The sequence below is a fragment of the Ambystoma mexicanum genome, chromosome 11 (assembly GCF_040938575.1).
Source record: "Ambystoma mexicanum isolate Mex_15411 chromosome 11, UKY_AmexF1_1, whole genome shotgun sequence".
Taxonomy (NCBI): domain Eukaryota; kingdom Metazoa; phylum Chordata; class Amphibia; order Caudata; family Ambystomatidae; genus Ambystoma; species Ambystoma mexicanum.
The window spans coordinates 1,438,691,523-1,438,705,686 of record NC_090934.1 but is presented as its reverse complement, the minus strand read 5'-3'; the positions used below and the strand labels follow the sequence as shown (position 1 = coordinate 1,438,705,686).

The 14,164-nt window shown below is 43.7% G+C and overlaps 1 protein-coding gene across 4 annotated transcripts in view; it reads left to right on the top strand.

The window, feature by feature from the left end:
* Positions 1-14,164, top strand: part of CHD2 (chromodomain helicase DNA binding protein 2) — a 1,289,637-nt gene that overhangs the window by 1,102,174 nt on the left and 173,299 nt on the right. For all 4 annotated transcript variants that reach the window (XM_069625070.1, XM_069625072.1, XM_069625071.1 and 1 more), the window contains one exon: positions 2,657-2,785. In XM_069625070.1, the coding sequence (XP_069481171.1) occupies positions 2,657-2,785 (129 nt within the window). The remainder of the gene's footprint in view (positions 1-2,656; positions 2,786-14,164) is intronic.

Here is a 14,164-nt window from a genome sequence, read left to right as displayed (position 1 = left end):
ACCTCCCATATGGCCCCCAGAAATGCAACAGAGTCCCAAGCAGGCAGCAGCATGTTCCAAACTGCGTTTATTTCTTGGCAGCAAAAAAGAAAAAAAACACGCAGAGCATCGTGCACATCGAGAGTTCAGGCGCCGTCTTTCCGGGGCTGGCTTGCAAGCCAGCTTTGTAATCACACTGCAGGCTGACCTCACAAAATTGGATCAGTTCCCAGAAACCTATCTCCTCCTGCTTTTGGCTGCTAAGTGATAGGTTACCTTTGTAGCCCTTATAGAGAGCCTGACAATTGGATGTTGGCCTTTTGCGTCAGTGGGTTGGTTTAGCTGTGCCAGCCCCCATTACCTAATTCTAACTTGTTACATTATGACTTTGTTCCCATAACTTTTTAGCTGAAGAAAGCAGTTTGCACTTGAGCTCTGAGCGCAGATTGGCTGGGCTGCGCCATTCTTGTTACAATTATGTTTCAAATGTTGTGCGAGTCCTTGAGAAAATGGCTTTCTTTCCCAGAAAGAAGAAAAAAAACACACTGGGTTGCCGTGGTTTATTCGCATTTGTGGCAATGTTATCTTGAATGTGCGGCCTTGGCAGCTCGGGGGTTTTGCGAGGAATGTTTGTCTGCAGAAAGCAATCTTATCTTGAATGTGCGACCTTGGCAACTGAGGAATGTTGCTGAAGGCTTCTGCAGCCAGGTTCAGTGAGAGAAATGAACTTGGCTGTAATTCTCCTGAAACATGGCTTTACACTGTGCAATTAGACCATGTTAATTCGTATAGGCATTTGCAAGCCTTTAAACAGGGATTTTTGTGTTTGTAGATTCTGATATTGCAGCATTGATTCTAATGTAGCATGGAAGTTGCACTGTTGGTGAAGTGGGTATGTTTCAGCATATTTGTCACCCATGGGTGCGCTGGGGCCTGGTTCAAAGGATAAGTGCGCTCCGTGTTCTTCCTGCTGTTCTTCTGTATATGCGCCTGGGGTGAGGGGGCATGGGTTTGATCTCGGTTTTCCCTCTTCACTTTAGATATCACAGGACAGCTTGATCATTCACAACTCATTGACGATTATCCTCCCTGAAGTTTTCTTGCTAGGAAATCTTCTATTGGTGTGGAGGAAAGAGGGTGGGACATAGGAGTAAGAATCAGTTGTTTCCTGCAGTGACTGCTGTACTCATAGTCCATGGTACCCTCTCCTCCATACAACCCATACTCCATCGGTTAGTTAGTAGAAGCTGACGAGTGGATAAAGGACTTGTAGGTGAGTCTGGTGGGAGGAGTCAGCATGGGCAGACACACCCATGCATACTCTTGGATATTTCACATTTAAAGGGAAAGTTACTTGAACAGTGCAAAAAAGCTCTGGTCCTGTCCCTGTGGGGCAGACTAGAGGACTGTGGACTAGGAGTACATTAGTCACTATGGTGCATAACCTTCTATTTATGTTGTAATCATTTTAGTGAAATTTAAATGTTGTTCACATAGATATCCACCCTATAATAAAAAATCGTAAGTGACGATTTTGTGTAACGTTTTTATGTAATGTTTTTTGTAACATTTTAAATTAGGGTCATCGTATGTCCTACAGACATGGGTCTGGTGTCATTCCGTTCCACATTTAGCCCACTTTAATGGAACACTGCCCAAATCTGCAATTCCTAAGGCGTTTGAAGTTTATTCACTGGTGAAGTTGTGTATAAGTGATGATTTTGTGTAACTTTTTTTGTAACGGTTTGAATTGTGGTCATTGTATATCCTCCAGACATGAGTCTGATCTCATTCCGTTCCACATTTAGCCCACTTTAATGGTATGGTGTCCAAACTTCAATCCCTAAGGCATTTGAATTCTGTTCACAGGAGTTTATTCACTGATGGAGTTGTGAATAAAGAAGTGACGATTTCAGGTAACTTTTCATGAGTCTGGGGTCATTCCGTTCCACATACATCCAACTTTGATGGTATACTTTCCAAATCTACAATTCCTAAGGAGTTTGAAGTTTATTAATTGATATTAACTGATGACGTTGTGTGATGAACTTGTGTAAGTGACAGTACCGTAATGCTTTGAATCAGGGTCATTATATGCTCTAAAGATTTGGGTCTGCTGTCATTCTGTCCCACATTTCTCCAACTTTGCTGGCATACTTTCCAACTTCTCAATTCCCCAAAGGGGGCGGGAGTGCTGACGAAGCAAGCCCTTGGAGTATCCCTACAAGCGACCAAGCCGACAAGTTCAACATACAGAAGTCGCTGGAGGGGTGGGCAAGCATAGCGTGCCCCTTTGACGGGTGGGTTGGACACAGAGGCACCACGGGAGTGGAGCCCCCTCGGTTGGGTGCTGAATGAGCCCCCCTCATGTAAATATATAGATCTTTAAAAATCTCAGATATAATCCATCCTCTGTATGGTACCAAGTACAAATATTTAACATATGACGTACTGTGTCAAGGGCAAACATTAATACGATACACAGATATGACAAGTTGTATTGTAAATACAAGATAATGCTACCTTAAATTCTTAAAAATACAGTATAACTATAAATGTTTTCATAATGAATACTTAACTATATTATCACAACTCATATTCATACTGCAACACATCCTGTCCTAAAATCATTGATTTTGTGGCCTGATGATCAAAATTATGTGGTCTTTGTTCACAGGAAGATGATTTGGAAAAGACCCCAGTGAAAAAAAAACAGACAAAGAAAGATAATAAAGAGAACAAAGAAAAGAAGGCAACTGTTAAGAAGGAAGCTAACAAAGAAAAGAAACCTCCAAAGGAGAAAAAGGTATTGTATAAAGCAACTGCAAAACTAATGTTCGTTTGGGAAACAACCTTTACTGTAGAAGATAACAAAATGTGAACATACCAGTTAAAACATCTTTGAACAGAGGCTTACTTTCAAAACTTACATGGTATATTTTACCATGAATAAATATATTAGAAATTAGATGTGGCACAAATCTGAATACGTTTTGTACCAATGGTTTTCGTGCTGATTGTTAGGAAAGATGTTCTTTTGGCTTCTTTCCTCCCATAGATGTCTATGGGATACTCTTTTTGATTTTGTTTTTGACTTCGGGACACATTATTGGAGGCAAGTAAAGCCTTATGCTTTACTTCCTTGCATTGTGCTGATTTTTATGGGGAAACTGATCATCAATTCCTTAGTCTATCGGCACTTGGAGAAAGTCTCCTTTAGGAATGTTCCTTTATTTTTAAAGCTGCACACATCACCTTAAAGTGTAGTGCAGTTAGGATACTTTGCATACTCATAACTTTCTTTTGTATATTTTTCGACTGTATTTTTGACTTACTCGTGCACTTTTTCATTTTACTTCAGAATGCCGTAAAGAGCACCATATACTCTATAATGGCTGTGCCACAAGATTTTTGCCTTTCTATTGACTGTTTTGTCTGTGGCCTTCTTCCTGTCTTCTCTGTTCCGGAATTGACAAATATTGAAAGCCTTTCCCAAGCAATGCTGCTGCTTTCCCAGGCAAATTGGCAGTCAGTGTGTGTGGCCAGATGTGGTGGCTTGGACTGTCTGTTCCATGTCCACATTCATGCCCCTGATTGTGTGCTGCTGGCCAGAATGTGGCTATCCATGATAGCCACATTCGGTTCCTTCGTCCAGTGGTCGACTCTGCCTTCCAAGCCAAAAAGCTGTGTCTCTCATGCAGGTTTCTCCCATTCATTCCAGCCTGGCTGTCAATCGGACAGCAGGGTGGCTGTCCTTACCGCACAGCCAGCCGGCCAATCACCTTTTGGGTGCATTCCTGTAACCGAGGGGATTAAGCACAGGGAGTTTCAGACACCTCCCTCACTTTCTGCCCCTGCCAGACATACTGGAGCCAGAGGCGGGCTTCACTCGTGAATCCCGCCAAAGTTATAACGAACAAAGCGACCAAACCTGGTTTTTCACGCGAAGTAAATCTTTTTTTTTTAGCTAAAACCTGAAAACTGATTTCTTCATCTTTGTTCTTTCCTTTGGGGCACTCAACAGTCAATTTGCCAGCTAAATGACGAAAATATTATTTTGTGAAACCTAATAGGAAATCACATTTTTGTTTTGCTTGACCATTAGAATTAAGGACAAAGAAAAAAAACCAATCTATGGGTAAGTGACAAAAAGACAATTTGTATCTTTTTTTGCTTTTGATTTCCACTTGATTAATTAGAACATGCAAGGTAAAATGCTTCTATTTCTCCTGATGAGCAATTTCTAACAATCGAATGGTGAAACACGTGTAGAGAGTGCATAAACTGGGAATTCTACAAATAAAAATATTTTTTGAACTCAATCACCATCCAAGACTTGCAAGTACTTCCACGTCTAATATCTGGCACGTACTACTTTACAAATAAACAACTTTAAGTTGGCGCAGAGTTTGATCATCCCCTTCTAACTATTTGTAAATCTCAAAAAGGACCTTTCTAGCAAGAAATGGCGAGAAAAGAACACTGGGGCCATTTTGACAAAATGGGCATCCATGGGTTCTTTACTGCAGCTGCGAACGCAGCCCGCGGTAAAAACTCCCAATGGTAGTTGAAAGTAAACCACTGCCTCCAGCCATTTATTGTAGAAAGGGTAACATAAAACTGTTGCATGAGAAACTAGACAAAGATATGAAGTAACCTCTCCAGCACCCTTTTGTAAGATGGAGTGTGAAAGTTACAAATGTAAGTAAAGTCAATTTCACTTTTATGCTCTTGGAAACAGTAGTTTATCCATGAGAAGGTATTTAAACCTTTGCGAAATCTGAAACACTTCCCTGTGCGACTGCACTGAAGGTGCTATGTGTCGCAATGTAAAAAGATGATGCCTATGGAATTTGTCAGACTCCAAAACCAAAAAGAAACAGAGTTTAAATCACAGTAAAATACATGAGAGAGTGGGAAAAGGTCTTACTCTGTCCACGTTAAAAATTAAAAAGTCCTAGTGTCCAGCAAAAGTGCTGGGGGTCACTAAGGTAGAGAGGAATTAGCACATTTCTGAAAATTCTCCCCAACACCCTGGGACCCTGAGCCATTGTGCGGTGCACTGTCTTCTGAATTCCGAATCTCGCTGAAACTTTGTGGGCATCCTGCCGGATCTCCAGAGGCACGATTCCTGTCCAGAAAGTCCCCTCACCAGAGTGCTGGACCTAGCAAACGACGAGAATCCGACCAGCAATATTCTGTCTTCTTATGTGCTCCTGAAAAGGCAGCAAATCCACAGAGCCGCATCCACCCATGAGGAAACTCTTGGTTGGAGCCTTCTCCTGTGTGCCCTGCTGCAAATGTCCTTCCAAAGTCCTGTCTTGTGTCTTCTTGACAAAGGAATCCATCAACTGGGTTTTTGGCTGCAGATCCTGAAGTTTTCCTGCTGCAACTCTTCGTCTGTGCTAAGGCAATGTGTTGGCTGGGTTATTTTACCTATCTTAAGCCTTTGTCATTTCTGTATAGCTTTGGGGTGTTTTCTGTTATTGGGAGGCCACTGATCCGGTTCACCCAGGCCCACTGTGAAGACCCTCCACTAACTTTAAAGTGAACTACTTACTTGTTTTGAACAGTCTTCCTCTGGAACTCTGACTTTGCCTGCAACTGAACCCTATCTCACACTGCCTACATCTGGCACCTAGAACAATAAGGGAAGGACTGGATAAGAAAAGGTTCTGCCTTGAAAAGAATAACAAGTGTGCAAAAGTGACTTACTTGTAAACGAGATTGGTTGGTAACTTTAACTCCTCTGAGAGTGCACAGTTACAAACATTCTTACTTTGCTTGAATGGGTGTTGCACTATTCTGAAAAGTATATATAAAGTAAATTTACTCACCTGTGAATTGGTTGTGCCTCTTCACCAAAAGTAATCTTGTTGGTTTCACTTTACTATTCCTGTTAGGATAGATGTACGAGTGTCCCCAATTGGGTCTTGCTTCCCCTGACTTGCTGTTAGCCTGTCCAGAATAAGTCTGCATAAGGTTATACTTACCTTTAAGTTGCTGATAGCTCCTTTAAAAAGTATATAGGTTTTACTTACCTTGTGTTCACTCTGCGCCATCCTAAAACAAGTTAGAGGTATTGCTTATCTCAATCTATGCTCCACTGATCTTAAAAAGCAACTGTAATAGAATATTACAACATTAGGTCGTACCTGCCCAGAATTGCTGTGTGCCATGCCTGAGAAGTGTTCCTTAAGGTGTAGCTGACCTTGGGTTGCCTGGAGCATCCAACATTAGTGTAAATAGTTCTTGCTTATCTTAGACTGTGTCCGACTGAGCTGAAAAGCAGCTGTAATTGTATATCACACCAAAAAGGTCTTCCTCACCTAGTGTAACTGTGTGTTATCACAAAGATAGTAGAGGTATACACTGTTCCTTGAATCTGTGTTCCCCTATTCAGAAAAGTATATTTGCAAGTTGGTTGACTGTGATTTCATTGTTGTGTCCCTGCATAACTGACAGGGTCTACCACCCTTGTATTCATGTAAAGTAATCTGAAAGTAACTTATGGTTTTACTCCCCGTGAATGGGTTTGCCTGATACCGAATGTGTATGCAAAGGTCTGACTTACCTAGATATAATGTTAGGTGTTCTAAATAAGGTCTGTGCTTTGATCTGTGTATTTAAAGCATAGTGTTGTGTTTATATGCCTTATGATAGAACTTACCCAAGAATCTCTTGGTCTGCTTGCATATAAAAGTAACCCTTTATTTTTACAATGAAGTGTGTCCGTGTTTCTATGGACCATTTCTATAATACAATTTCTTTGTTCTGATTCTACTGCCCTCTCTCCCTCCTAAGATAAGCCTGGCTGCTCTGTCTGGTATGACGTCCTTTCATCAACAACCTGTTTTTACGACAGGTGCTTTTCCGTGGAAATTTTGCTGAAAAAACGTTTTGAGGGAGCAAATAAAGGATTGGGGGGGGGGGGGGGTCGGGAATAAACAAAATAGGTAAATGACTGGGACTTGGAGAGGAACCCCCACAAAAAATAATTGTAAAAAAATGTTGAAACTTTTTTTGGCAACTATTCCACAGAAAAACAACCATTGTAAAAACGGGTGTCGATGAATGACATAGAACCCTCTGCCTACGCTACCATGAACTCAGGTGGTACAGCCTTCTACTAAGAGTGGATTCTTGTACTATCTCAGTTGAATGGTTTTACTAAGCCCTTAGTTGGACTTCAGAAAAACTGTCCTAACACCAAGCAAGTATTAAGGAGATCAGAGTTGATCGACAGAGTCAAGGGCTGGTAAAGGAGAATTAGGATAGAGGATAGGTTGGAGTGCTTAGCAGAGGTGATGAAGTTGGACACATTCATGAGAGCCGCTTCCATGGAGTGACCGTAGCGGAAACCTGCTTGTAGGGGATCTCGAAGGATGTGGATGTCTAAGAAATTGATGAGGCAGTTTAACACAGCCCTTTTGAGTACTTTAAGGGTAGTGCCGAAGGAGTGACACAGGGTGAATACTAAGATTTAGTGTTGTGTGATACTACTACTTATTATTAGTCATTTGCATGGTGTGTGTTTTTGGCCAGTAAAGAGTATTGTTGTACTTACCTGTCAAAGTGTAATCCTTGATTACTCATTACTACACTTGCTTGTCCTGAGACTCAGCCTTGACCTCTCTCCATGCTACCTTGATTGGTCTGTCTAGGCAACCAGAGTTGCCCTGTTCACTATAACTAGGTTGGCCTGCTAAACATCTGTGCAGAAGGCCAGAGTTTAGAAATCCAGTCTAACGCCAGTGCACTGCATTCTAAGTTAAAAAGTTACCAAAAAGACGAAAGGGAAACATAGTTTTTCAGTAGTGATAGTCTGATGGACTGATCAGTTTCCCCATAACAAAATGAGTAAAAGGACAGCGGAGTGAAGCTGAAGGCTTCACTTCCGCGTCAAAGTCAGGACAGGTGCAAAAACAGAAGCAAAATGTTTGGGATCCATAGAATATGGAGTGGAAGTTGATGCAATAGAAATCTTACCTAACACTTGACACTGCAACTCTTCTATAGGGTCTCCTCTGGTGTTCCATGGGATTGGCTGTCATCTTCCCTGCACTGTTGGAGTAGAACTGGATTTAACTTTCTTTTTTTCCATAACCACGGCTTTGCCTATTGACTTAGTCCTGTTTATTCCTTTGGGGACCCGTTTTGCTTTTGTGTCACTGTAAGGCGGAGCCAGGAAGGAAGTTGCAAGGAAGGGGATTGCAACTTGATGGAACCACGGAGCAAAGAAGGGGCCAAGAATTGAATGGGCATGAAGAGCCAGAATTGTATCAAGTAAAGACATACACACGCGCTCTAATGGGGGGAGCATATGCTCACGTTCCAGAGTGGTTGTACAACACACATGCACATGCTGCACAAATCAGCCAACACAATCTTCACTCACTGCATCAATATGTCAGCCGCCCCCATTTCTCTGGCGACCCGAAACACTATGGAGTGGCAGCACTACCAGCGTGGAAGACACGTGTCCAGAGTAAGAGTGAGACTTTGCGCTGTAACAATGGGGCCAGGGGGCAGGGCTCTACTTATGCTGTTAGGCAACGAAAACGACACGAGCAGAGCATAACGGGAGGGAGAGATGTCATCCAGGGCTACCGGGGTGGAACAGAAATGAGGACCCGGACAGCAGATTATGAAGGAGGCGGAACTCAGTAGAAGCAGCCTATAGGAAGCAATCTAGACAGGGCCAGGTCTGGTTGGTGGGGAAGCAAGCCATACGTAGGAGATAAAAGCCAGTGAACTTACGAAGTCTGTGGTTCTTATTTCTGAACATTGGAGAGGAAGGAGAGAGAAGGAGCGAATGGTGGGCTTAGGACACTAAGGAATAGGAGGAAGCTAGAGGAAAACATCCTCTATTCAGTCAGAAAAGACCTTGGCAGTGAAGGAACTGTCAGGAACATTTATAAAGACATTTAATTTGCCTTTTTTGGAGAAAAATGATATTTCTGCATCATCCCAAGGCTCCAGAGTCATATTTCCATAGTCACGTATAAGGGACTCAGGACCACTCACCTTAATACACTAACCAAAAGTTCTTGGACTCAGGGAGGCAATAGCACACACTCAGACCAATCATATAAGCACACATTCTGAAAGTGAATAGAGTGGGTTATGCATAGACATATACACAAAAAAGGATAGATAAGTTACATTGCAGTCAGTGCAGTTGAAGGTGAAAATGTAATCTCAGCCACTACAACTCCACCCAGACCCAAGGCAGGTGGGCAGATAGATCACACGTGCTAACAGGGGTCTGGAGCAGAGCGTTCTGGTTATAAAATCTGTCTACTACCCGGATACCTCTTGTCTTCTGGCGAGCAAATCCCCACCCACCTCAGGTTGCCAACCGTCCCTGGCTGAAAGACCGAGAGCAAGCATGGGGAGCACAGAGTGGGAAAATCCAGTGAATAGTGGAAAAACCCTCTTTGTATCCCGCACGCTCATTCCCAGCACCCCTTATCACTGCACTTGCACAACTCTGACTCCTTTCCTGGCGTGTCCTTGATTGACCAATACGCCAACTATCTTCCATAATGAGCTCCTCTGCTTCCAAATATACATATCGCAGCCGTGGCAGAACTCATGTCTGCTCACTAAGCTCACAGAAACGTAGACATCATTGCGGTTTTGGAAATGAATGTCCAAAATGGCCACACAGCGGCGCCATGTTTTTAGCTCATTTTCGCACACGTGCATTACAGGACCTTTTGGGCTTCCTCCTAAAATGTCCTTTGAGGTACATAATGGCCTCTGGAGATTTTCCTAAGCCCCTATTGGGTGCCTGGAATTTTTGCGGGAGCCACTGATTATTGTATGCATTTTTTAAAGCCTTGCTTTACAATCCTGCCAACTAGAAATGTCTGATTACAATGTATTACTGCCAAGTATTAAAGTAACTGTTTTTTCCTGGAATGTACTGTGTTGATGCTACAGATACAAATATATTCTGACCTTTGGTGGCCTCCGGCTTCGTGTACTTTAGTTTTATCCTCCTCCTGTCCCCCTGGTCCTTCACTTAGTGTCAGATGTGCTTTTGCATCATTTATAATTCTCTGTCCTGCAGTTTTAGGATTACTGTTACTGTGCTTACTGTTGCACATGAGGCTCTGACTAGGACTATGTACTTCAGCTAGGATTGCGTTTTCTTCCCCCTTCCTTAGTCGATATGTACCGTCTCAATCGCCAGATATTGGTCTTCTATTTTAGCGTGAGGAGGGGTTTGAGTCTTAACTGACCCTTACTGGTTTTTTATTCACTTTAAAATGTGTGCTATGTTAACCTATTTAATGCTACTATACTTCTTATTTTGCCTGCTAGTTTCTTGGTGTATTCGGATAGAAGGGTATATTTTTCAGTATACCAGGGTTGTAAGTTTTCTTTGGTTAACTGTGTGAAATAACTGAAATTTCCTACCAGTGCTCCTTCCTCTCAGGAGTTAAGTCGTACTGTTCTGCCACATCTATCTTCTGCAGTGTAGTTTAGTTTTCCTTGTAGGCTGGACTTCTCGGTCACATTTCTTATATGGTTAAACAGGCCATTATCAACAAAAAGTGTTCTCCTAGAACTTCCTGAACAGCTACTTACAGGATTGCAACCATGTCTCATAGGAATGTGTTGGTATTGGAAGGAAATAAGTATGCAGGTTAAAATTCTTGGTCACGAGTCCCAATTTGGAACTGATCCATGCTGCTGCAAAAAGACAAATTGCCAGATGAATTAAGGAAAGCAAGATAATCTGGTGAAAGCAAGGATGGATTATTTTCCAAGAAAACTGAAAACCCTAAATAACCGACATTAGGGAGAATTCTCATAAATGTGCTAATTCCCCTCACCTTAGAGACCCCCAGAAACTTTGCTGGATTTTGAGGAATTGATTTTTTTACCTGGAAAGTGTGTGAGCCTTCTTTCCCACTCTGCCATGTATTTTGATGTGTGTTTTACTCTTATGTTTTTTGATTTTGGAGTTTTAGATAACTCCATATGCATCATCTTTTCCTGTGTGTTACACAGCACCCTCAGTGCAGTGACACAGGGATGTCTTTTAGACTTCCAAAAGGTTGAAATACCTTCTCTGGGATAAACTACTGTTTCTCCAGCATTGGATCTTTCATAGATTCAGATGCTTGAATATTCCCCGTCGTCAGACTGGGAATCCTCAGTGATAATTTTTTTTTTTTTTTTTTTTTAAATATACACACACTGCTACCTAGCATTGCATGTACATAGCCCATTATGGCCTATGAGCCATTTCATTGTGTAGTCCCTCCACCTCACTTTGGTCCTTTATGGCCCCAGCCAATGAGGTGGCAGGGCTTAAGCTCCGCCCCCGGCAGCCATCTTCAGATTTTTCACCGCAGTCTAACAGACACAGGGAATCCTCAAGCTCTCTGAGCTTTTTCAAATTCTTTCTACTTTTGTGTGGAATGTATTTGGAAAAATACATTCCATCTTGTTCCCCTTCTTAGGGGCTTTGTTTTCAATTACCCTTGGAGACAAAACTTGTTGTTTTTCTCTCAAAATCGTCGACTGAACTTCTCTTCAGGAATGGAGGCACCTCAGGCTGTCAGGAAGCCTTCCCTGTTCAAGGACTGCACGAGGTGTAAGAAGAAATTGGTTTACTACAAAGACCCCCACGAGCATTGCATTTATTGTCTGTACCCGCATGACATTAAAAAATGCGAGATTTGTAGAACTTTTTCCACCAAGACCCTTCATGACAGGCATAGAAGACTCCTTTCATACCTGGAATCCAGGGATCAATCTTCGGACGAAGAGTCTGTCAGAACAGCTCCTGTCCAATCCAGCACTCCATCTGAGAGACAAACTTCAAAGAGAAGGGCCTCTTCAGTGGAAAGGAGTTCCTCTCCCAAGTCCAAAAAGAGGAAGCTGGAATTGATACCCTTTCTGCCTCCAGTTGACTTACCAAGCCAGAAAAAGTCAGCAAAATCTGCCTCCAGAGGTAAGGAGGAGTTTGCAAAAAACGGGGGGGGGGCAGTCGTCGGCGGGTAAACCGTCCACGAATGAAGGGAAAGGTAAAGGCCCGTCATCGGCCATACCGTCGACGAAACCATCATCGACGACGCTTAAGACATCGTCGACAATTAGATCATCGTCATCGGACATGTCGACCACGAAGCAATCGTCGACGAGCAAGAAACACCACTCGTCCACAAAGCATTCATCCATGACGCAGTCGTCCACGGAACATACTCCACATTCGTCAACGAAGCCCTCGTCGACGGGAAAATGTCAGTCGTCGACGAAGCCCTCGTCGACGGGAAAATCTCAGTCGTCGACGGGGAAATCTCAGTCGACGGCGAAGCCCTCGTCGACGGGAAAACCTCAGTCGTCGACGGGAAAATCTCAGTCGGCAGCGAAGCCCTCGTCGACGGGAAAATCTCAGTCGTCGACGAAGATAGCATCGTCCATAACACCTTCAGAGGCACCACAAATTTCGGCAGTTACGGAGGAATTACTGCCGTCCACATTTGAAACTCCTGTCATTGAAAGCAATATCATTGAGAAGAATACTGAGACTGAACCACTGGTACAGCAATTTTCACCTTTGGGGCACATGGCAGAACTTCCGGATGTAATTCTTCAGGAAGAATTCTCTGATGCGGAAGTGGTGGAAGAGTCCATCGGTCCCTTACTGTCATGATCTCTGCTTCCAAAAGGTCAGGGTTTTCCCAACTCCCTTGGAAGCAGATCCATAACCCAGGTTCTGAGTGCCAACCAGTCCCAATTGGGACCTTTTGGACCCAGTCCTGGCGCCAGTGGCACCAGGCTCATAAATATGCCCAGTCCCAGCGCTGGAAGCGCCGGGCTCATAATGCTTGGGTGGACTTACCTTCAGCAGACCATGCTGCTTACTTGCCTGCCAGTTGAGCCTCTGATCCTCTTCTGTTTGGAACTACTTTTCCTGTTGGGTGGGGCTGGAGCCACTCCCTAGATTCAGAACACTGGAACTCTTCTGGAAGGCAGGAACTCTTTTCTTACCAGGAACTCTTTTCTTACTTAGGCGTGGCTGTGGAAGGAGACACTTAAGCACTACAGGAGGCTATTTAAACCACACCCGGTGGATGAATCTTGCTTTGCGTTATTCTGCAACCTCTGCAGCAGAACGCTCATCGTTTCTTCTGCATCCGGTCCTGGGCCTAAAGGCAAAGGCTTACCATCCTGAATCCAGTCTTCAGCAACACCTATAAAGACAAGAAAGAACAGGTTAGCATTCCGGCATCTGAAAGACAAAAGTTTACCAACTCTTTGCACGCTCCGGAGGCCTTCGGCGCTACATCCCGCATCTGAAAGACAAAACAAGGTGCGTTTAAAGACATTGGGGAACTTTAATACTCACGTGCCATTACTCCTTTCCACATCTAATCCAGTGGGTATTCCGGCACCCTGCAGCCGCTCCGAACTCGTACCTGCAAAATAAAAAGACAGTTAGAGCGCATAGTGAAGCAGGCAACAAGCGCTTACTTACGTGCTTCCAGGCGCTTCTATTCATCACACAGGCTCCATCTTCAACTCACTTCAGCCCGTCATCCGCCATCGCCGGAACCCTGCAAAACAAGAGACATCATTACTAAAGACTTTAAAGACATTTGAATGACTCGAAACTTACCGTTCGTGCAGTAAACGACGGACAGCAGTCCTCTGAAGTCAAGAGGCCTGCGCTACCTATCCAGTGAAGAAACTGGTTACAGCACCCTGCCCCGAGGCAGATGGAGAGCTCGGCATTCACTTACCTAAGGTGAGAGCGTTAACCTTTGGGGGTCTACAGGAGAGGAGAAGAGGAAAGAGATAGGGACACCCCAATAACCCCAGTTCATTAACCCCATATTTTCTATCTGCAGACATCTTACTCTACACGTCAGGCATACAGTGCACAGAGGTCCAGCCCAAAGAGCCAACCGGGTGCTACACATCACCTTTGAAGATACGGTAGTCGCCCAGTCAAGACCGGCGCCTCTGCGAGAATCAGGTGAGCGTTACAGAACGCAAAGCCTACCGCAAAACTCTCGCCCAGGCGCTATGGAAACCTCGGATACTGACACCCTAGCCCGGTTACTTGGGGAACTAAGGGCAGAAGTGCATGCAGCTCATCAGGAAACGAATGCTCTAAGAAGGGAACTAATTATTTCCAAGGAGAGAACAGACAATCTTG